Source organism: Oncorhynchus kisutch, linkage group LG15 (assembly GCF_002021735.2).
Source record: "Oncorhynchus kisutch isolate 150728-3 linkage group LG15, Okis_V2, whole genome shotgun sequence".
In the NCBI taxonomy this organism is placed as follows: Eukaryota; Metazoa; Chordata; class Actinopteri; order Salmoniformes; family Salmonidae; genus Oncorhynchus; species Oncorhynchus kisutch.
Window position 1 is genome coordinate 65624262 of NC_034188.2, and position 25647 is coordinate 65649908.

The 25647-nt window shown below is 43.6% G+C and overlaps 1 protein-coding gene across 2 annotated transcripts in view; it reads right to left on the reverse strand.

The window, feature by feature from the left end:
* Positions 1–25647, reverse strand: part of LOC109905713 (nucleoredoxin) — an 85040-nt gene that overhangs the window by 17517 nt on the left and 41876 nt on the right. For both annotated transcript variants that reach the window (XM_020503248.2, XM_031790846.1), the window contains exons 2-3: positions 6281–6398; positions 1173–1306 (exon numbers count right to left, since the gene is read on the reverse strand). In XM_020503248.2, coding sequence (XP_020358837.2) covers positions 1173–1306; positions 6281–6398 — 252 coding nt within the window. The remainder of the gene's footprint in view (positions 1–1172; positions 1307–6280; positions 6399–25647) is intronic.

Sequence of the window (25647 nt, forward strand, 5' to 3'; positions counted from 1 at the left end):
GCCCATTCCAGCCTTGTGTAGGTCTACAATCTTGTCCCTGACATCCTTGGAGAGCTCTTTGGTCCTGGCCATGGTGGAGAGTTTGGAATCTGATTGATTGATTGCTTCTGTGAACAGGTGTCTTTTGTACAGATAACAAACTGAGATTAGGAGCACTCCCTTTAAGAGTGTGCACCTAATCTCAGCTCGTTACCTGTATAAAGACACCTGGGAGCCAAAAATCTTTCTGATTGAGAGGGGGTCAAATACTTATTTCCCTCATTAAAATGCAAATCAATTTATAATATTTTTGACATGCGTTTTTCTGAATTTGTTTGTTGTTATTCTGTCTCTCACTGTTCAAATAAACCTACCATTAAAATTATAGACTGATAATTTCTTTGTCAGTGGGCAAACGTACAAAATCCCTCACTGTATTTACATATTTACCTCAATTACCTCATACCCCTGCACATTGACTTGGAACTGGTACTCCCTGTATGTAGCCATGCTATTTTTACTCATTATTGTTATTCACTGTATTTATTCCTCATGTCACTATTTCTATTTTATCTTTAACTCTGCATTGTTGGAAAAAGGACCTGTAAGTAAACATTTCACTGTTAGTCTACACCTGTTGTTTGTGAAGCTTGTGACAAATAAAATGTACAAATTTGTATTGGTTTGGAAAGTGGACCAGTCAGTGCGTTATGGCTTGGTGCTGACTGGTCTCTGGAGCTGAAGGCATCACTGGCAGCTGGAGGGGCGTCTGCGGCCTTTGTGTGTGTGTGTCATCAGCTGAGCTCATCAGTGACACAAGCCTTTCATGCATCACCAAGTCACGACCTTCACACGGATGGGCAAGCCCAGCACTGACAGAGACAATGGATCGGACGCCCACTGCTCACTTTAAAAGGACACTAGTTGGTGATGACAGCAAGGAGTGGAATAACTAGCTACTGTAGTCCCAGACAATGGAATTCTCCTAACTACTCTGTCCATTCCTGGCTACCGGCTGCTGTGTTTCCTCCCGTTGTGCCCTGCCGCCCCGCCCTGGCTTTCACTGATGCCTTTGTTTTCATAAGGCTACTGCTCATATCGGGGGCAGCTGGATGCCTGAAAAGGAAAATGAGGGTCCTTTCCCTCCCTCCCTGCATGTGTGTGTCCTTCCCGGCCCCCGCCCCACCACTTACCCAGTGTGCTGAGAAGTACACTCCCACATAGTGGCCCTCCAATGAGCTGATGTCTGTCGTCTGCCTGTTGTTCCTGAGCAGAGGGCCGGCCACCACCTCTGCAAAGGGCTTGGGCCCCCAGGGGAACTCCAGGCCTGAGAGAGGGGGGGGTAAGGGGGAGGAGGGAGAAAAGGACAGAGGTGAAGAGGGGGTGAGGGAATGAGGGAGAATTAGGGTGGGAGGGAGGGTTTGGTGTTGGGGAGAAAGGATAGAGACACAAGGGTCTGATTAGTGAACAGAGAAGAGAGCTTTTTCTGTGTGTGAGAAACTCCCCATTCAAAACCAGAGCACTCTCTCCATCCCCCTGGCACAGCTATTAGATATTAAATACATGCACATGTGCCCAGCATTTGTCATACACACGTCTAAACCCAGTGTGCCTCCTACTCACAAGCTCTTTTGTAATCCATGTCATCTGTGTTTGGAAATGGGGCCGCACAACAGATGCAAAATTAGATTTGAATGATTATTGAAAGCCATGCTTTTCAATTTCCCATACAGGGACAGGGAGCGCTGCCAGCCTTACTCCCTCTCTCTTTTTCAAGGTGTCTTCATTGTTAGTGTCAAGCACTAGAGATGCATTTGGGAGGACCAAATAATAAGGTTTAATCATAAATAAAGCTCTGTAGGCAGGGCTGTAAAGGTTCCTTTATGTGGGCTTCCCTCTATAGGCCTTCATTAGACAGGGCTGTAAAGGTTCCTTTATGTGGGCTTGCCTCTATAGGCCTTCATTAGACAGGGCTGTAAAGGTTCCTTTATGTGGGCTTGCCTCTATAGGCCTTCATTAGACAGGGCTGTAAAGGTTCCTTTATGTGGGCTTGCCTCTATAGGCCTTCATTAGACAGGGCTGTAAAGGTTCCTTTATGTGGGCTTGCCTCTATAGGCCTTCATTAGACAGGGCTGTAAAGGTTCCTTTATGTGGGCTTCCCTCTATAGGCCTTCATTAGACAGGGCTGTAAAGGTTCCTTTATGTGGGCTTCCCTCTATAGGCCTTCATTAGACAGGGCTGTAAAGGTTCCTTTATGTGGGCTTCCCTCTATAGGCCTTCATTAGACAGGGCTGTAAAGGTTCCTTTATGTGGGCTTCCCTCTATAGGCCTTCATTAGACAGGGCTGTAAAGGTTCCTTTATGTGGGCTTCCCTCTATAGGCCTTCATTAGACAGGGCTGTAAAGGTTCCTTTATGTGGGCTTCCCTCTATAGGCCTTCATTAGACAGGGCTGTAAAGGTTCCTTTATGTGGGCTTCCCTCTATAGGCCTTCATTAGACAGGGCTGTAAAGGTTCCTTTATGTGGGCTTCCCTCTATAGGCCTTCATTAGACAGGGCTGTAAAGGTTCCTTTATGTGGGCTTCCCTCTATAGGCCTTCATTAGACAGGGCTGTAAAGGTTCCTTTATGTGGGCTTGCCTCTATAGGCCTTCATTAGACAGGGCTGTAAAGGTTCCTTTATGTGGGCTTGCCTCTATAGGCCTTCATTAGACAGGGCTGACACATCCCCACTGCCTCTGCAGCCCTTTATTGTTGTCCCCATTCACACTATATAAGTGCACTCCTTCCTGGTGCTGCAGGCAACTTCTCCTCCACTCTGCCACTCAAGACAGCTAGGTCCTTTCACAATGCTGAAAGAGGGTCCTGAATCTCAACCCCCCCCCGCCCCCCCCCCCCTACCTCAAACTATTACTACCCCGCCTGTAACCCCCATCTCCCTTCTTCACTACAACAAACACACCCCTTTTCTGCTACCGCTACCCTCTAATAACTCTGAAAGAGGAGGGGATGGATGAATCTCTTCTTTACCACATCTAGTTGATGTTAATGAATCATGGGAATGATAGAGTGTGCAGTCTACTGTGGGCTGGGATGGAGACTGGGATTCATTAAGCAGACAGACAGAGGATCTGTCATACAGTTCAGCTCGTGAAATCCATTCCCCTGCACCACGTGTTCTACTGCCACCATGCCTACTCTCTCCACCCTCCCTCACAATTCAATTCAATTCAAGTGCTTTATTGGCATGGGAAGCATATGTTAGATAATAGATAATAGATAGATAGTAGATAATAGTAGATAATAAACAAAAGTGAAATAAACAAAAATGTACAGTAAACATAACACTCACAGAAGTTCCAAAAGAATAAAGACATTTCAAATGTCATATTACATCTACAGTGGGGCAAAAAAGTATTTAGTCAGCCACCAATTGTGCAAGTTCTCCCACTTAAAAAGATGAGAGAGGCCTGTAATTTTCATCATAGGTACACTTCAACTATGACAGACAAAATTAGAATTATTTTCTCTCCAGAAAATCACATTGTAGGATTTTTTATGAATTTATTTGCAAATTATGGTGGAAAATAAGTATTTGGTCACCTACAAACAAGCAAGATTTCTGGCTCTCACAGACCTGTAAGTTATTCTTTAAGAGGCTCCTCTGTCCTCCACTCGTTACCTGTATTAATGGCACCTGTTTGAACATGTTATCAGTATAAAAAGACACCTGTCCACAACCTCAAACAGTCACACTCCAAACTCCACTATGGCCAAGACCAAAGAGCTGTCAAAGGACACCAGAAACAAAATTGTAGACCTGCACCAGGCAGGGAAGACTGAATCTGCAATAGGTAAGCAGCTTGGTTTGAAGAAATCAACTGTGGGAGCAATTATTAGGAAATGGAAGACATACAAGACCACTGATAATCTCCCTCGATCTGGGGCTCCACTTAAGATCTCACCCCGTGGGGTCAAAATGATCACAAGAACGCTGAACAAAAATCTCAGAACCACACGGGGGGACCTAGTGAATGACCGCAGAGAGCTGGGACCAAAGTTAGAAAGCCTACCATCAGTAACACACTACGCCGCCAGGGACTCAAATCCTGCAGTGCCAGACATGTCCCCTTGCTTAAGCCAGTACATGTCCAGGCCCGTCTGAAGTTTGCTAGAGAGCATTTGGATGATCCAGAAGAAGACTGGGAGATTGTCAGATGGTCAGATGAAACCAAAATATAACTTTTTGGTAAAAACTCAACTCGTCGTGTTTGGAGGACAAAGAAGGCTGAGTTGCATCCAAAGAACACCATACCTAATGTGAAGCATGGGGGTGGAAACATCATGCTTTGGGGCTGTTTTTCTGCAAAGGGACCAGGACGACTGATCCATGTAAAGGAAAGAATGAATGGGGCCATGTATCGTGAGATTTTGAGTGAAAACCTCCTTCCATCAGCAAGGGCATTGAAGATGAAACGTGGCTGGGTCTTTCAGCATGACAATGATCCCAAACACACCGCCCGGGCAACGAAGGAGTGGCTTCGTAAGAAGAATTTCAAGGTCCTGGAGTGGCCTAGCCAGTCTCCAGATCTCAACCCCATAGAAATATTTGGAGGGAGTTGAAAGTCCGTGTTGCCCAGCAACAGCCCCAAAACATCACTGCTCTAGAGGAGATCTGCATGGAGGAATGGGCCAAAATACCAGCAACAGTGTGTGAAAACCTTGTGAAGACTTACAGAAAACGTTTGACCTCTGTCATTGCCAACAAAGGGTATATAACAAAGTATTGAGATACACTTTTGTTATTGACCAAATACTTATTTTCCACCATAATTTGCAAATAAATTCATTAAAAATCCTACAATGTGATTTTCTGGATTTTTTTTCTAATTTTGTCTGTCATAGTTGAAGTGTACCTATGATGAAAATTACAGGCCTCATCTTTTTAAGTGGGAGAACTTGCACAATTGATGGCTGACAATACTTTTTTGCCCCACTGTATATACTGTGTTGTAATGATGTGCAAATAGTTAAAGTACAAAAGGAAAATAAATAAAACATAAATATGGGTTGTATTTACAATGGTGTTTGTTCTCCACTGGTTGCCCTTTTCTTTTCAGGTCACAAATTCACAAATCTTGCTGCTGTGATTGCACACTGTGGTATTTCACCCAGTAGATATGGGAGTTTATCAAAATTGGGTTTGCTTTCAAATTCTTTGTGGAAAAGCATTCCAGGTTGCTCAGTTTTTTTGTTAATTACTTGACACATTGGAAGTAATTAACTTTTTGTTTTCTCATGATTTGGTTGGGTCTAATTGTGTTGCTGTCCTGGGGCTCTGTGGGTTCTGTTTGTGAACAGAGCCCGAGGACCAGCTTGCTTTGGGGGCTCTTCTCCAGGTTTCTCTCTCTGTAGGTGATGGTTTTGTTATGGAAGGTTTGGGAATCGCTTCCTTTTAGGTGGTTGTAGAATTTAACGTATCTTTTCTGGATTTTGATCATTAGCGCTTATCGGACTAATTCTGCTCTGCATGCATTATTTGGTGTTTTACGTTGTACATTGAGGATATTTTAGTCTCAATTTGGTGTTTGTCCAATTTTGTGAATTATGGGTTGGCAGGCAGATCCCAGACCTAACAACCATAAACGGCAATGGGTTCTATAACTGATCTGAGTATTTTTTGAAAGATCCTAATTGGTAAGTCAAATTTGATGTTCCTTTTTATGGTATAGAAGTCCCTTCTTGCCTTGTCTCTCAGCTCGTTCACAGCTTGGTGGAAGTTACCTGTGGTGCTGGTGTTTAGGCCGAGGTATGTATTGCTTTGTGTGCCATCTTGGGCAACGGTGTCTAGATGGAATTTGTATTTGGACCTTTTTTGGAACACCTCCTCTCTGACTAGTGGGCCTTTCACATGTTGTGCAATTAGGGCTCTAAAGAGCAGGATGTCAAAATATTGTGATTTTTTTGGGCCATGAGAGGACATCCTCTTATGTACCAGAAAGGAATGCAAGTCTGCTCTTGCGAACAGGCAGCCTCCCACTTAAAAGCTGGGAAATTATAGGTCTGCAGATGTGGGAATAAGAAAGGGCACTTTATAATATTCATGCAATACCAGAACAGGACACAAATTGAGAAATATGGCCAGCTCTCCAACTGGTGAAGGATGTGGCACAGAAACTTCGCAATATGAAATTCTGACGAGGCATTTTTCATGTAATAAACTGTATGCTTGTTTGCGCGTGTGTGTGTCTGTGTTCCGGCGCAGTCCTCATTGCTGAGGCTCAGTCTGACTGAGGAGATTTACCTTTGGGGTCATCTCTCACCACCAGTAGTCCGTTCCGACACAACACCTTCCCTGTGGCTGCATCCACAAACACCAGCGAGGGAATACTGGTCACCTTGTACTTGTTCCACAGCTTCATCTGGACAGACAGAGAGGACAGAGGAGAGAAATGGGAAATATGCAGTTAGTATAAGACACCTATGCTCTGGTTAATCGTCCGAGCAACAGGAAGAGAAAAATCTAACAAATAAAAAGAAAGGTCATTGAATGTCGTACATCTTTTACTATAGTTGTTTTCCATCTAGTTTATAAGATCTGTTGATAAATAATTATTTATCAGACATCAATTGATATCCATAAGTTTATAGGACAACAGCCATTTTCACTATAATTACACCAAAAGTGCAGACGTACCAGTATCTATTACCGAGGCAAGCCGTTTCTCTGAAGTATAATAAAGGGACTACAAAATGAGCCAGGTTGAATAAAACAGCAGCAGAGACGCAGCCTGCGGTAAATTAGACGAAGGCTAGAATCACACTAACTAGCTAACTTTAAACTTTTAAGTAACTGGCATTCACAAGGAGCGTTTCGCTCCTGCTGTGATGTCATGAATCAAATCAATTTTTTTTAGCACATACACATGGTTAGCAGATGTTAACGCAAGTGTAGTGAAATGCTTGTGCTTCTAGTTCTGACAGTGCAGTAATATCTAACAAGTAATCTAACAATTCAACAACAACTACTTAACACACACAATCTTAAGTAAAGGGATGGAATAAGAATATATACATATTAATATATGGATGAGTGATGAGCGAGCGGCATAGGCAAGATGCAATAGATGGTATAGAATACAGTATATACATATGAGATGAGTAATGCAAGATATGTAAACATTATTAAAGTGGCATTATTAAAGTTACTAGTGATCCATTTATTAAAGTGGCCGATGATTTTGAGTCTGAATGTAGGCAGTCTGATGGCCTTAGAAGCTGTTTTTCAGTCTCTCGGTCCCAGCTTTGATATACAGTGGGGAGAACAAGTATTTGATACACTGCCGATTTTGCAGGTTTTCCTACTTACAAAGCATGTAGAGGGCTGTAATTTTTTTTAAATCATAGGTACACTTCAACTGTGAGAGACGGAATCTAAAACAAAAATCCAGAAAATGACATTGTATGATTTTTAAGTAAATAATTTGCATTTTATTGCGCAGTAATGGGTGAACAGGGAGTACAGGAGGGGGCTGAGCACGCACCCTTGTGGGGCCCCAGTGTTGAGGATCAGTGAAGTGGAGATGTTTCCCACATTCACTAATAAGAGCAATACAACGTAAAAAGAGCAGAAAAATCCACACTTGATAAAAAACCTTTTGTCACCGACTCTGCACTATACCCCATAGAAATACAAATCACTTAATGTAGCCTTTCTTCGAGTGAGGAAAAAACTGTAAATTATTCTGTCTATTGAATAAAGTATGTGAAGCAAGCATACCTCCACAGGAATTAACATTAATTATACTGGACAAAAATATAAACACAGCATGCCACAATTTAAGATTTTACTGAGTTAGTCAGTCAATTGAAATTAATTAAATTAGTCCCTAATCTATGGATTTCACCTTACTGGGAATACAGATATATAACAGCTGGTGCACGATATCTAAGGAGGTCTCGAGCTATTGCTCGCCTGAGGTAGAGTATCTCATGATAAATTGTAGACCACACTACCTACCTAGAGAGTTTTCATTTGTATTGTTCATAGCTGTTTACAAACCACCACAGTCAGAGGCTGGCACTAAGACAGCACTGAATGAGCTGTATTCCGCCATAAGCAAACAAGAAAACGCCCACCCAGAGGTGGCGCTCCAGGGTCTTTAATGCAGGGAAACTTAAATCAGTTTTACCAAATTTCTATCAGCATGTTAAATATGCAACCAGAGTAAAAATAACTCTGGACCACCTATACTCCACACACAGAGACACATACAAAGCTCTCCCCTCCTCATTCCTGCTTATAAGCAAAAGTTTAAGCAGGAAGCACCAGTGACTAGATCAATAAAAAAGTGCTCAGATGAAGCAGATGCTAAGCTACAGGACTGTTTTGCTAGCACAGACTGGAATATGTTCCAGGATTCCTCTGATGCCATTGAGGAGTACACCACATCAGTCATTGGCAAGAAGTGCATCGAGGACGTCGTCCCCACATTGACCGTACGTACATACCACAAACAGAAGCCCTGGATAACAGGCAACATCCGCACTGAGCTAAAGGCTAGAGCTGCCACTTTCAAGGAGCGGGACTCTAACCCGGAAGCTTATAAGAAGTCTCTCTATGCCCTCCGACGAACCATCAAACAGGAAAAGCATCATTACAGGACTAAGATTGAATCGCACTACACCGGCTCTGATACCAGCGTGCGGCAGGGCTGGGCTCGCAAACCATCAGACTACAAAGGGAAGCACAGCCGACAGCTGCCCAGTGACACAAGCCTACCAGACAAGATAAACTAATTCTATGCTAGCTTTGAGGCAAATAACACTGAAACATGCATGAGAGCATCAGCTGTTCCGGAAGACTGTGTGATCACGCTCTCCGCAGCCGTGTAAGACCTTTAAACAGGTCAACATTCACAAGGCCGCAGGGCCAGATTAATTACCAGGACGTTTACTGCGAGCATGCGCTGACCAACTGACAAGTGTCTTCAATTACATTTTCAACCTCTCCCTGTCCGAGTCTATAATACCAACATGTTTCAAGCAAACCACCATAGCGCCTGTGCCCAAGAACACTAAGGTAACCTGCTTAAATGACTACCGACCCGTAGCACTCACATCTGTAACCATGAAGTCCTTCGAAAGGCTGGTCATAGCTCACAACACCATTATCAACACCCAGAAACCCTGGACCCACTCCAATTAGCATACAGCCCCAACAGATCCACAGATGATGCAATCTCCATTACACTCCACACTGCCCTTTCCCACCTGGACAAAAGGAACTCCTGTGAGATCGCTATTCATTGACTACAGCTCAGCATTCAACACCATAGTGCCCTCAAAGATCATCATTAAGCTAAGGACCCTGTGACTAAACACCTCCCCCTGCAACTGGATCCTGGACTTCCTGACAGGCCGCCCCCAGGTGATAAGGGTAGGTAACAACACATCTGCCATGCTGATACTCAACACAGGGGCCCCTCAGGGGTGCGTGCTCAGTCTGCTCCTGTACTCCCTGTTCACTCATGACTGCAAGGCCAAGCACGACTCCAACACCATCATTAAGTTTGCCGATGACAACATTGATAGGCCTGATCACCGACGAGACAGCCTATAGGGAGGTCAGAGACCTGGCCATGTGGTGCCAGGACAACAACCTCTTCCTCAACGTGATCAAGACAAAAGGAGATGATTGTGGACTACAGGAAAAGGAGGACCGAGCACACCCTCATTCTCGTCGACGGGGCTGCAGTGGAGAAGGTTGAGAGCTTCAAGTTCCTTGGTGTTCACATCACCAACAAACTATTATGGTCAAAGCACACCAAGACAGTCGTGAAGAGGGCACGACAAAACTATTTCCCCTCTGGAGACTGAAAAGATTTGGCATGGGTCCTCAGATCCTCAAAGGGTTCTACAGCTGCACCATCGAGAGCATCCTTACTGGCCAGGTATGGCAACTGCTCGGCCTCCGACCGCAAGGCACTACAGAGGGTAGTGCGAACGGCCCAGTACATCACTGGGGCCAAGCTTCCTGCCATCCAAGACCTCTATACCAGGCGGTGTCAGAGGAAGGCCCTAAAAATGTTCAAAGACTCCAGCCACCCTAGTCATAGACTGTTCTCTCCGCTACCACAAGGCAAACGGTACCGGAGCACCATGTCTTGATCCAAGAGAGTTCGAAATTACTTCTACACCCAAGCCATAAGACTCCTGAACAACTAATTAAATGGCTACCCAGATTATTTGCATTGCCCCGCCCCCTCCTCCTCTTTTACACAGCTGCTATACTCAGTTGTTATCATCTATGCATAGTCACTTTAATAACTCTACCTACATGTACATATTACCTCAACTAACCGGTGCCCCCGCATATTGACTCTGTACCGGTACCCCCCTGTATATAGTCTCGCTATTGTTATTTTACTGCTGCTCTTTAATTACTTGTTTATTTTATTTCTTATCAGTATTTCTTTTAAACTGCATTGTTGGTTAGGGGCTCGTAAGTAAGCATTTCACTGTAAGGTTGTATTCGGCGCATGTGACTAATACTATTTGATATATGCATCTGTTGGTCACAGATAACTTAACAAAAAAGTAGTGGTGTGGGTCAGAAAACCAGTCAGTATATGGTATGACCACCATTCGCTCATGCAGTGCGACATCTCCTTCGCATATAATTGATCAGGCTGTGTGAAGTTGCTGAATATGGTTGTTTAATCAGCTTCTTGATATGCCACATCTGTCAGGTGGATGGATTATTTGGCAACGGAGAAATGCTCACAACCAGGGATGTAAACTAATTTGTGTAAAACATTTTAGAGAAATACGCTTTTTGTGCATATGGAAAATGTCTGAGATCTTTTATTTCAGCTCATGAAACATGGGGCCAACACTTTACATGTTGCGTTTTTATTATTGTTCAGTATATAATGACTGTTGTGACTGTATATTGTGACTTGATATGAATATATCCGCATAAAAATGGAAACAGACTCTGACCGCAAATGCGTGTTTGAAACTGGGACTATTTATAGGTGTATATGTTCGGTGTAGTCCGACGACAGAGAGCGCATCAAGAAACTCACAGTGGAAACTCACTTTCCATATCAGAGGGAAGAAGATGGGCGTTGCTTGAAATGACTAGCTCCTGAAGAATAGCACTGAGAGTCAGAGGTCAATTTCCTGAGAGTTGTCTGAGAAGCATAGAAATATTGATGTTTGAAAGTCTGATAGCAAGTCTGAGCCAGAATTGTACCAGTGACCTTGAGATAGCCAAGCCAATACACCAAGGACTGCACCAGTCCAGACAATTTGGTATAGGAACATAGTGCTAAAATCATTATATGGTACTGTGGTCTCTCTAGTAATTTCAGTGAAAGGGAGAGATGGATGTAGGAGTGAGGCCTGTCTGCAGCCTGTCTCAGTGGGGGAAGCCTCCAGTTGGGTTCAGTTACAGTTCTGCTCCAGTCCAGGCCTGGCTGATGAAAAACTTTTCTTTCTAATAAAAACAATGACTTCACTTCGGGAGCCAAGTTAACGTTCTGATGTGCAGACGGATTCAGGGAGGCTCAGGCTGCTCAGAGAGATTGGCGTTTTACAGGGTATGGGTTCCCTCGACAGGGACTGTACAGGGAGGGACCTCCTCTCTACTGTGGAACTGGAAGAGGAGTGTTCAACACCCACCAGGTCCTCTATGAGCAGGCATCTCTCTGGTCAGCGTGCCTACCTGTCCTGGGGAGTGGAAGACCCAAGGCCTCTGTAGTGGAGTATGGCTGTCTGTCTGGCAGTCCCTCCATACTGTAGTACCCCTCATGTCAGGGCCACCCACAATCAGAAGTTCCACCACAGGTTGCATGGTGCATTCTCTCTCTCTTGGTCCTCTGGAAACTCCATCTGCCCCAGTCACATTGATGAGGTTAGGGGCCAGGGCATTAACTGGGACTGTCTCAGGGTAACCAACATGTCCCGCGTCACATCTGTGAAACTCACACAGTGGACGGTGTACACACAATCTGCCTGGACCGGACGGTTATAACCTAATAGTTTCTCAACATTTAAGCTAAAACTTTCTGATCTGTTGCATCAGCAACATTGCGTAAAAAATTATGCTAGTGGTTTGGGATCTATTGCATCCTAGAACTGTCCCAGACTAAGCAAGTGCTTATCAAATTATGAATGAGAGACTGATGAAGTGGGTACAGCCTACACAAAAAAACTAAGCAGAGCTCATGCCGTTCAAACAAGTTTTTTTTAAATCATCATTAGTCATATCATGCAACCTTACAATCAAAATATGGCCCAACGTTAATAGAACAACTAAATGAATACCTCTAAATGAATATAGGAGCACCTAATTTTTCGCTCTACACGGAATAGTGCGCACTCCCTCAAATCGTTTGGAGAAAATATCCATTCCATTTTAAATCAGCTTTGTTCAATTGTATTCTTCATACTATAAAATAATGCCACAGAATTCTAAGCTAATCTTGTCTGTAAAATGAACTAGTGTATCCCACAGCCATTTGGCATAGCCACATCAGGACAAGTCAGAGTATGCTATTCTGTTCTTCTGAAATGGACTACAATTTTTTCATTTTATGTTTCTTTAGACCTATCTACAATAAATGGATTTATTGCATCAGTGGCTTGTGTGGAAGCCAGGAGATACTAAATGTGTTTATGTTAATTAACGGTCCGTTACCGTGAGACCGACAGTTATTTGCTTGACAATATTTTGTGACCTCCACAGCCCTAGGGACATAACTTTGAAGTCACAACAAAATATATGCAAAATTCTTCAAATAGACAAATCATATTTAGCTAAAAATGCTATAGGGCCAATGGATGACGGGCTATACAGGAAGTCTGTATTTACAAATCATTAGGTCTATTTGCATGTTTCAAATACTGTACCGTTATCAACTAAACATACTAGGAGATGTTTGCCATAATATATCATAGTAGGGCCCTTTAGGTAAGTATGAGTTCATGAGTTTATATACAGCTTGTCTAAAATATACATAATTCTTCTATGATGTATACAGTAAGTGTACAATGTCAATGTGCATACATATATGTCTATCTATTAGTGTGTGTACCAATGCCGAACCTCTCTCAACCCCACCCTGCTCTAGTCTGAGCCTGGTGCATAGAGAGCACTGCTGAAAGAGAGATTGTTTCTGAGAGGCAGAGAGACCTCGGAGCCGATTCAGCCTCGATCCTTTCACTACTGCTAATTTACTGCATGATCCGGAATTTTGTCTGCCTGGCGGTTTGGCTGCAGTTCAGGGCACCACAGGACACTAAATCACGTCAGCTGTAGATCTGTAGATTCGCCTGGAGGCTAGGCTGTGTGTGACAGCCATCGGGCTGTTATCATGATTTCAGGGCAGATGATGAGCCTGGTAATTATGACAGTTACATCACCTACATTCATTCATTGATGGCAGCTACATACATTTCACCACCTTGAGAAATGGTGATTCATACTGGAAGAGGTATGGAACAGTCATTCATTTATACTTATGTCACTGTTTAGAGGCAAAACAAGATGCCTTGCTGTGCTTGTTCTCATGGTGATTCTTCCTCAGGCTGGCTAAATTAAACACCAAAAGGAGAACCTCTTTTCTATACAGTGGGAGGTTTTTGCAGTCTTGAAAACAAAAGCAGATGTTCCCAAGAGGGACAGCATTTTTTGGAGTGGTATGTTAGAAAATGTTGAAAACAATAGCAACATTTGTTCAGAATCTCTAGAGGTTCTGCCTTGCACACAGTGACAGACTGTACTTCTTTTTACTCCTTCTCTCCTCGGTTTGCCTTTAGGTACTAAAAACAGAGGAATGTGATGCCATAGTGGTCCCAATATTAGCTTCCCAAATGTAGCCACTCCCTCTAGTACCTTACTCCATTCAGAGAGTCAATGTTTGAAGCCATCTGTTCAGAGTTATTATAAGCTGCAGAGAAAATAAACTAATCAAATTTAATTTGTCACATGCGCCAAATACAGCAGGTGTTGTATGAAATGCTAACTTACAAGCCCTTAACCAACAATGCAGTTTTAAGAGTTAAGAAAATATTTTCTAAATAAACTTTTTTTTTAAAAATAGAACAGAACTGATGACAGAACTGGTGAGCAACAAACACTCATAAATCAGTGTCCAAACTAAACTTATTCCCCAGTCAGGGCTCATCTCGAACCTACTTCACATGGGTTGTGTCCCAAATGGCACCTTACTCCCTTTATAGTGCACTACTTTTGACCACAGCCCATATGGCTCTAGTCAAAAGTAGTGCACTATATAGAGGATAGGGTGCAATTTGGGATGCATGCATGGTTGTCTCCAAACCAGATCTCTGTGGTTTGTCTGGATTTCATTTGACTCTTGAAGGAATGATTTAATCAAAGTATTGAATATCCATTGTGCTGTACGTTTTAATCATCTACTGTAGGAAAGTCTGTGCAAGACCCAAAGAAATAAGAACATGGTAGAAAACGTAGATACAGCTGAAGATGAGAGGAATCATATAAAACTTCTCGGAAACAATCATATAATTTTATCAGCATAAATCATAGCCAGTCTAGAGACCCTAGCATTAGTCGACATGTTTCTGCTACACATCTCCCTTCCTCCTGCATGTTTTTAGGTGGGCAACACTTTTCATTACCCAGACCAACACACTAGACTAGATCAAATGTGCCATTAACCCACAGCCAACCCCCCAGAGACCCGGAAATCCATACTAACAATCCATTTAGGACACACACTCTCCCTCCCTCCCCCTCCCCTAATAGGATCACCCATGGCTGCGGTTCCACTTATGGAGGCTGAGGAGGGAGCAGTAGATCTGCCTGTATGGACATAGCAGAGCCAGACGGCCAGGCCTGTAGCTTAATGCAATGCTCTGTATAACGCTCACATCGGAGATGTTCAGCACGAGGTGAAAAGGTCATCATAATGATCAAGCTCCGACTGCCTGTCAAAAACTGATCTTGTTAAATCCACAGATGAGTCTTGTGAATGCACTAAGTAATGTCACACTGTCTGTATGTCATTCTGAGAAGGGGATTCTCACAGTTGTTCATCTTGTCCACATACAATACTGTATCTATGTTTGGTGTCATGGATGGTAATCGTTTTCATGCTTCTTTGTACTGCTGCACGTTTGTAGGAACACTTGGCGTTTAAAGGGGTGGGGGTAGTTAACAGAGCTCCTACTGGCGTTCCCAAAGCTCTCACAGACACATCTGCTTCACTTGTGACCCGCTCCCTCCCATCTGAACCGCTACTGCCATTTCTTCCCCCAACCCCTCCTCCTCTCCATTCCCCTGACCCCTATGGTCTTCCTAGCCCCATGCAGCCTTGTGGAGGGAGGCTGGGCTGAGAGAGAGTGGTGCTGGGCTGAGAGGAGAAGCCCTGCTGAGAGAGTTGGAGTGGAAGAAATTCCTCCAGTCATCATCCCTATTCACCTCTCATTGTTCCTGCCCTGACTCCACACAGATCTACTTTCACTGGCCCAGGCGGCCAGACCTGAGGCGCTTGCCAAACGCTCACATTGCAGCCCCATTTTAGCAAACACGGCACTTACAAAGGGATTTCAATAGCGTACAAAGGAGTCCATGTGCTCCACCCTGCTGAATACTAACAGGAATAAAGTTCTTTATCTCTCGATAGAATACTTAAGAATAACATGGATGGGCATTTAAAAAAACACACACTACAAAGGAAGGAGGGAGTCGGAGTAGCTATTTCTAGAATCAAAGCCTTGGCCTTTCACAGAGTACTGTAGGTTATACCTACAGGACAATTTACCATCTGATAGTAGCTAGCTAGTTTGTGTTTTAACTTATTTATCATGGTCTAGAGGGCATTCCTGTACTTTATCTAGTCTTGCATTCTGGGGAGAAGACTCTCTAGACTCATGTCTCTTCCACTAATGAACAACCAGAATCCTAAATTAGGCTGTATTCCCTTAATCCCATTAGCTATGTCTTTTTACTTTATCAACACGCTCCTGAATTAACTCACTTCCCCATTCTTTTCAAAAGGAATTTTTTGCCATGTGCATTCTGTTAGATTGGTATGTAGGTTTGAGAGTTCTATAAAAAACAATAATGTGTTCCACATTTATCAGAGCATGGCGGGCCAGACAGGCAGGGTAAACCAGTCATGTCTCTCATTTTGTTTTGTTTTTATAGTTTCAACTAAGACATGTCTCCATGGGGGGCAAGAACAAGATTGTTTTCCAACACTGCTGAGGAATCCACACTGACCCGTTTAATATCCACGATGGCAACGACACCCGTAGTCAGATGATCAGTCACTCCGTCAATAAAACCTTCATTGGTGGTATTTGAAGTAAAGCTAGCCTGTTAGACAGCAGTCTCAGGACCTGAGAGATATAGTAGTCTCTTTGTTCTATTTTTTCTTAACTGACTTGCCTTGTTAAATAAAGGTAAATCTAGTAGTCTCTCATGTGGCCTTTCAACAGGTTGATAGATAGAGGATGTCTGTCTGTCCGTCCAGCCCACTCCATACCAAAGCGTTCGTCTTTTATTGGGTATTTCTATAGAGCCTGCCTGCAGGCAGCCTGAGCCCTGGCCATGAAGGTTTACTGGGATGGACCAGTAGAGGAGGTAGAAGAACTTATCTGCGTCCCAAATGGCACCCTATTCCTTATATAGTGCACTACTTTTGGCCAGGATCTGTAGGGAATGGGGTGTCATTTGGGGCCCAACCAAGGGCTGTTTTGTAAAGGACAATACTATAACTTACAGATTTTTATGTATCTCACAAAGCGACAGCATAAAAGAAGATTCTCCAAGTTGACAGCTAGACAGCAGAGAATCTGTAGAGTTTAGTCCTCAACGATGGGAAATTTATCCCATCCCAGATGTGGATCCCAACTTGATCTCATTTACATTGATGTAGTGTTCAACCGTCTGCAGCTTATTCATTCTATATGGAGCTTTTAGCCTTTGGCTCTCGGGGAATGGAGTAGAATCGGGTAAAATATGAGGCATATTGGATAGAAGCCCTGTGTTCTAGTGCTTAGATAGGCAGGGGTGAGGGATGGCAGGAGGGAGCAGGCGACGTGGAACAGAACAGATTAATCCGGTCTCCTCAAACCCTCCCCAGCCAGTCCCAGTCAGAACCACTGATTAACATTACAGGCCTCGCTCTCTCTTTTCCACTGAGTTCTTTACAAAAAAAAAAAAATTGGTCCCTGAACCATAGTACAGTATAATATTTTCTCTGTTATGACGGATAAACACTCCTAAAATAAACAAGAGTAATGCACATTAGTCCCCCTCCTTTTCAGGGCAGCATGTGATTGCTGTATCATATTTATCTCTTACAATATTCATTGGCCCGACCAACAATTTTGCCGTTGTGGACCTCCTTGCATACACACACCCACGTGTTGCCATGGCAACCCCCCAGTCACATTGTGGGCTGTTAGTTAATAATTCAGTGATAAATTAACAGTTTTGTGAGGAAAACAGGTGCCAGAATGTCAGAGCTTAGGGGGAAAAGCTGGATGGAAAGGGAGAGAGAGAGAGCGACAGAGGAGAGAGACCGTAAGAGGGGTGTTTCTTCCTCTACTCTTGTTGACAAAAAGCTGCTGTCTGAATGCAGGCTCTTAATCCAAACTCGGACTCTGTATGGCTGAGCACCACCGTAAAAGTTTTTATTTAGTGAAGAATGCAGCGTAAAAGGGGGATTGTAAAGGAGTAGAAATACAGTACTCAATAGTTATCTGCAGCATTGTGTCTTCCACAAGCGTGGGTTGCCCCTGAGGCCTACATACTGGAGGGTCAAAGGTCAAAGGCAGGGGGTGCAATCTTTACTCCTGCTGGTGTTTAGAACTGTGTAAAAGCCTAAATACCTCTCACCTAGACCTGCATACCCCATGAGTCAATTATTAAACCATTGTAGACCACAAATGTAGAAAGTTCACCGCTTGCAATTCTGTGGAAGAATTAGAATTTACTTCAACAATGTTCACAAGATGCACTGCAAACTATGGCCGGGAAGATGCCAGTATTGTGATACTCGTTAGTATTGTGGCAAGAAAACAAAACATGAAGTGGATTTAACTTCTTCAGGAAAACAGCCCTAATGCTGGAAACAAACACCATTATGTTTTTTTACCAAGCTAACGCACACAATATTTTACATACAGCAGGTTTTTAAAAGGGCCAAAGTGTTTGGTCTGCTTCGTGTTTTCTTTTATGCCATGGAACAAATACCACGATACTGGTATTGTCACAGCCCTACTGCAAACTGACCACTTTAGTGTGGACCAGTATAAAAGCTCTGGTGGTGAGTTTAAGCTTTTAGAGAGGATTTTCCTCCTGTCATCCTGCCTCTCATCAAGTCAAGGCCTGCTGGGCCTCTCAGATAGAGAGAGAGTGAGATGTTCTGGCTCTGCACCAAACGGCCCTACTCTGGTCTGGCCAATGGGCACGGCCGCCAGTCTGTTAGAGATTGGCATCACCATGGCCCGCCTGCCTCACCCACTGGGAGAGAGAGAACTGCCCTCAGGGCACATTTTTCCTGGTTGTCCCTGGCGCCTGCCAGAGGTAATTCATATCACACTCTCTCATGCAAAAAATGTAATCTAATACATTATGGAGTGGTTCCTGGTACGGGGCCGGCTAGACAGTGCAGCCTCAGCATCCTCCTCAACTCAAAACACACAGAAATACCACATGTCCTGAAAACACATGCCCACACACACCTTGTTAAGACCACATTAAGCCTTTGCTGGCACCTGCTAAGCCTCCATGATGATCCAAATAGAAAACATTAGAAAGCAATACAATAACATAGCCTACAATAACACACGTGAAGAAACCACTAAGAATAACCCTATAAAATCCTCCTGTGCTTTTATATGGTTTTAGTGAATTAACAAGAGGGATACCTTTAGCTGTGATTCATTGAAGTACATAAATAAAGTGAGACAAGAGTTCTATGTTTAGGCTGGATTGGAGGCTTCGGTCAACTGGCTTCTTTGAGTACCACAGGGAGGGGGAGGGGTGCATTTACACAGCTCCTTCCCTATTTTGACCCCTGGTTGACCCAACGTTTAACTCCCACTCCTCCTCCTATTCCCTGGAAGAGACAGATTGTCCATCCCAAATAGCACCCTATTCCCTTTTTAGTGCACTACTTTTAACAATGGCCTTGGTCAAAAATAGTGCAATATAAAGGGAATAGGGTGGCATTTGGGACAGTGAGACAGACTGGTTGTGCTCCTCCAGCTTCAGGTACCATCGCAACACAGGGGAGTCATTTTGATAACACTACAGCAGTTTTACATAGACAGACATTATTACAGTAGAACTTTCAGAACACACTGGGTGTTTCTGAAAATGTATACTACCGTGCTCCAAGCACGCAAATTGGAGCACAGAAGGGTCGGAGTATGAGTCCAAATCAAAGAATGCAAAACGGAGCAAGTAGGGCACTTCTCGTCTGCATGCTCCGTTTGTACATATTTTGAAGCATGCATCGATGTAAGCTGCAAAGGAAAGTATGCAAAGAAATATGACGCAACCACGCCAAAAAAATAATCACAAATTATCTAAATACATGCGGTGTTAGTTTTGGCATGGTTACCTGCCTACAATACCAACTGTAGTGTGCGTAGGTCGCAATCTCACTAGTAAGTCAATAGAGTTAACTGGCCAGTTACTACTGTTAGCTAGCCATATAGCCACAAATAATTGTTAGCTAACAACGAAGAATTGACATCTACATTGGATAACACTTGTTTTAGGTCATTTTTGATGTATAGCTAGCTGATAGTTATGAAGTAAAACGTTTGCATTGTGTATATCTTGTTTCGTCTCTTTTGCAATTGTCCTGGCTAGAAGAAAGAAGGTTCAGTGAATGGTAAGTTAATAGGGCTAACTGGATAGACACAAAGAATTGTTAGCTTGCTACCCACAAAGATTTTACATCTACTGTACCTTTTGCCTATTTAACTAGCTAGCTGATAATTCTGAAGTAACACATTGCTGTGTGTATATCTTGTCTCCATTGTTGCCATTGTCCTGGCTGGAAGAAGGTTCAGTGAAGGGGGAGATGCAGCGTGAGGTAATACAGTAGGGGGGAGTGCGAGTGCTTCTCAAATTGCAATGTTTTATGCGTTCGCCACACTCTCGTCCTCTCAAGAGAACGTCCTCGGATAATGCACTTGGAGCATGAGAGTGCGGAGCTCGGAGGTATGCATATTGAGAAACACCCACCATCTCCTTCAGAGGATTTCTGCTTTCCTATACTTTGAGTTTACCGAAACAATAGGATTGTTAGATCCATTGACATCATGCATCATGTTAGGTGATACATAACAGTTATTGTATGAATGTCTTATAGAGGCCTACGTGTTAGTGCTGGGCTTGGACTTCTAATGGGACACTACTACTGCAATAAACCCAAACTAATCCTTACAAAATAATAAAGCCTTTTCTGATGTCCTTGTAACACATTACTAGGCTCCTGAAAGAGCCTAGGCAATGTTATGAAATTATCCAATAAATAAAAATGTGACTATATACACACTGTAACCTCCCAGGGAGATATATGGTGCATTTTAGTGAGTGTATTTTAGGTTTCATTGTGTTCTGAGGCCAATGAGTAGGGTTGTAAATCACAGTGACACTGGCCATGAGACTATACTGCATCATAAACTATAGACCAGTGGTAGCTAGCTCCCAGATACTTGGCTCCAACTCTACAAGACCACAGTCAACACACACACACACACACGTCATCTGGGCCTGACAGATGCTGGACTGCGATCCAAAGCTTTATATGAGACCAATTTCTCACCTCTACTTCAATACTCCCACTTCACATTCACAGTACAGAATGCATGTCATCATGAAATGGGATGGCCTTGATAAAGGCCACTCGGCTGAAACGTAGACCAAAGTGCCCTGTCCACCTCTGAACATGGAATAAAAAGATCTAGCTCACCAGCATTTTTGCCTTCCAACCTTTAATTTTATACAGAAATGAAATGACATCAATTGTGCTGTCCTCTGGGGAGAGGAGTTGTAGCTCGTCCCGTTCCTTCATTACCTGGTACCAGATTAAACCTACAGTGACATTGGGTTACATTGTGATACTTGATCTCCATTCATTAACCCATTTCCTCCTCTCCTCTTACGCTCATTAAAAGGCACATCTGTTTCGTGTTGCTGCACGCAGGGCTCTGGATTTTACGGCTGAGCTGTACATCTGGACACCCACCTACACCCCCCTCCCCGCAACCCCCACCAATAAACCCCCCTCCTGCCCCGTGACAGCTTACAACCCCATTGTCACAGCAGCACCAATACATATCGAGAATCTCTTCTGCTACCCCGCCTGCCCTTTCTTCCGGCTTTGCTCTGACAATATGTTCTCAAATCAGAGCGGCCGGTCAGAGAGACGTAAAGGTGCAGCTTTCATTGGCTTAAAACCTACACAAACCACAAAATGGGGAATTTTTGCTCCAACTACTTGACATAATTTTTGTTAAATAATTTGAAATGGCAATATATGAACATGTGAATCCTCCAGCAGCCCAGGAGATTTATGTGAGTCGGTTGTTAGCTCTGAAGTGTGGGTGTGACCAGGGTGTATGTGTACAGTACAAGAGTTAGTATGTCTGCTGGGTGTGAATGTCTGTACATGTCTGTGTGTGTATGTGTGAGAGTGAGCCAAATAGAGAGAGCAAGCCTGAGAGATTAGGAGAGATGGAGGGAGCGAGGTCGAGGGCGGTCTGCCCCACAGACAGCTGAGGAGCTGGTTCAGGGTCACATCCCCCAACTGAAGGGCTGACTGACTGACAGGGCGGCATCAAAAGGTCAGGATGTTAATACCCCAGCAGGAAAAACATGACCCCAAAGAAGACCCCTGGCCACTTACCTCCCCAAACCGTCATCCCCTCTGACCCAGCAGCCCCACCACATCACATGAAAACTTTACAAGGAAAACCTTTTAAATAACCACTCAGCAATCTCCTTCAAAACCTTCCCATCCTGTACACGCCTCATCTTCCGAGGCCTCTTTCCAGACACACTTGCGCGTGCACACACAGGCGCGTACACACACAGATAAAGACAGCGAGTCAGACGATAAAACACAGCTGGGAGAAGCAGCTAAATCGGCCGTCCTCAGCAGAGCGTTCCATGTGTAGAGGTAAAGTGAGCAGCCCTCCTCTTCAAGCTTCCCATGCATCAAAGAGTGAAAGGCACACAGTGAGTGGTGCTTTGTTCTCTGTTTGTAATTCAGCACCAGCATCCCAACAGCACAGATCTGAGGTCTCCCACAGACAGGGAGCGAGGTCACTAGCCCTCGGTAAGCCCTGGCTTCTGTGATGTCTTCTTTGAGCAGTTTAGGAGTTTGCTAGACAAGATAATGTAATCCACACAGCCTAAAATTATATTTCTACCATCCAGTCTGTCGTTCGGTCTAATACCGCATGTAACTAACTTGGCATGTATGATCCGTGTGGGAAAGGCTAGGTCGTTGAAACCAAGGAGAGCCTCTGGTAACCCACTGAATGACTGCTTTGGGCTAGACTTTACATCTATGCATAGGAGGGATGGGTGCGAAACTGCACATAAAACCTCAGAATTATTTTATTTTGACCCACTTTTTTGTCAAATTCCCCCAGTACAGTATTAAGACTGGTGGAGTAGAGTGGTGAACTGTGGAGTAAAGTTCTAAGCTGCCTCATGAGTCCTTACTGGCCTCATTCCCCTACAAATCACCCTTTCTCTCAATCCACACACAGCAGCAGATCATTACACAGTTAAACCACAGAGACACTGTGCTGCTCTACTGAAACACCACCAGACTGTATAACTGTCAGGTAATAACTACTGTTAGAAATAGTCTAAAACACATGATTGAATTGGCTGTAATGAGCAGATTTTCCCCGTTTTAACCTGGCACGCAAACTAGTCACCTTTCGGCAAAATTCGCCATTTTGAATCCAAAATAGGTGACCTATGTGATTCGTGTAGATCCGATGACAAAAGTTTGTGGGGGGCTATCCAAGGCTCAGCCACAATCCAAGGCTCAGCCAATCGTTCCCATAACAACAGAATGCAGCATGGACTGAAGAGGGAAGAGACAACCATTGCGCTAGTTACATCATCAGCACGCACTCTGGAAAGACAGCGGGAGAGTGGAAAGGCAGTTTGTGCGTCCACTGAACGATAACGAAGAGCCACAGAGACGGGAATGAGAAGGTGATGAAGCGTACTTAATGAGCTGAAAAACAACTGGTATTTGGAAAGTTTGAGGTGAGGGAGAAAGTGTGATGGAACAAGTATTGTTAGCATTGTTAAGTATCTTGCTAGCTGGATCAAATTCTCCCTTAGCTAGCCAGATAAATGTTGAGCAACATTAGCCAACTTAACTTATCAAATAATTGAGTTTATGGTGTAAACATTAGCTAGCTAATAAAGTCAGACAGCTAACGTTAGCTAGCTAATGTTACAACATCAGATGAGCTAACGTTAGCACCTAACCAATTCGCTATAGTATTAACTGGTTACGACTCCTTGCCGTTCCACAAGTTATAACGCGTTAGTTGCTTACTGGACCCTGGCAATCTGTGGGAAATGTTAACTAGCTAATGAACTAACTACTAATCTGTGAATTGAATTTTTCCGTCTAAAGTATGTGGTTAATTTTCAGAATGAGAGAATTAGGTGAAAATGAGGCATTGCTTGTTAAACAAGTTGATTCAGGGATTAAGTGTAGCTGGAGCTGGGCCTGGTTTAAACTGGATGCCACCATAGAGTTGAAAGGAACACCACACACATTGGCCACTTTTTCAGTCAGCTGATAAAAAGCGGTATGCCAGGTATACTCTCTGCCTGAAAGAGATCAATATGCCAACAAAGGGTATCATGCTCTGCTGGCACACTTGTAGAACAGATGTCCACAGGCAGAAAGTGTACAATGTAATAATGTGTAGCCCAAATATATTCCTTTTGTTGTGTTGAACTTGACAGTAACAGGTGTGAGTGAGGGGGCATTATTACATTTTATACTCAGTGAACGTTCTTTTTGCACTTGATGTTGTTTTTGTGCACTTGATCAATGTCTACTATTGTGGCCAATATAATAGAATGCCTGTTTGTTTCATTCTATTTCTACTTAAGATGTTTTTTTCCCAAGTGCAATATTTAGATGTGTGTGGTCACAAGTGCTCTATTATAAAGGCTGTCATGGCTAACTGCAATATTAGTGTATTGTTTTTTTTCTCAAGACTTGATTGTCATTTGCTGTAAAGTCTAGACTATAACATTGGATTGCTCTCTTTACATTTTTTCGCTCTGAGTTAGCGTCACATTAACCACTTTTTATTTTACACACAGAGACGGATCATGTAGATCATATTCTTTGTTGTTTAATTAGTTAAAACCTGCATTTCCCCCCAGCAGGGATTTTTTGCTTGTTTCAGTGAAAATAAAAAAGCGTCACCTTTTTGGGCCCAGTTTCCATCCCTGCTTTTAACCTGGGTTCAGAGAGACAGTACGTCTCTTCCATCCCTGCTTTTAACCTGGGTTCAGAGAGACAGTACGTTTCTTCCATCACTGCTTTAACCTGGGTTCAGAGAGACCGTATGTCTCTTCCATCACTGCTTTTAACCTGGGTTCAGAGAGACAGTATGTCTCTTCCATCACTGGCCTTTTAACCTGGGTTCAGAGAGACAGTACGTCTCTTCCATCACTGCTTTTAACCTGGGTTCAGAGAGACCGTATGTCTCTTCCATCACTGCTTTTAACCTGGGTTCAGAGAGACAGTATGTCTCTTCCATCACTGCTTTTAACCTGGGTTCAGAGAGACAGTATGTCTCTTCCATCACTGGCCTTTTAACCTGGGTTCAGAGAGACAGTACGTCTCTTCCATCACTGGCCTTTTAACCTGGGTTCAGAGAGACAGTACGTCTCTTCCATCACTGGCCTTTTAACCTGGGTTCAGAGAGACAGTACGTCTCTTCCATCACTGGCCTTTTAACCTGGGTTCAGAGAGACAGTACGTCTCTTCCATCACTGGCCTATTTAAAACATATCAAGCTGCACATGGGAGGAAGGGAAGAGTTGGTCTAGGCTAGGCGAGCTTCATAGTGATTTGTAATCAGGCCTAGCATTTACAGGAAAAGAGAAAACTCTTTCAAAGCCTGCCAATAATCGAGAAGGTAGAGAAAAACCACACTGACTCCACAGTCCAAAGAACCACAGTCCTTTTTCCCCCTCAAAAAGAAGAGAGGAGGAGTGATATGAGAGTTGGAACGAGGACTGTTGGGGGCTTAACTTTTCAAGTTTGTTTGCAGATGTTAATGAACTGGCCACAGAGTTGTTTGCTGCAGTTTCCCTTTGCACTTTCATCGTCCTTCCATTAAGTTCGAACAGTGAAACACAAGCAAACAAACTCATAACCACACTCATTTTTGTTCACATCCTGTTCTGTAGTACCTTAGTGACCTCATGTGATCTGTGGAGCGAGAGAGCAGAACCTGGTTAGAGGGGTGGGGAAGTAGAGTCCTTTAGCAGTTGGACCTGCTCCAGAACTTCCTCCACTGTACTGCTACAGTAAACTAGCTTACAACTGGAGCCAGCAGACAGAGAGAGAAGGGGCTGGAGGGAGG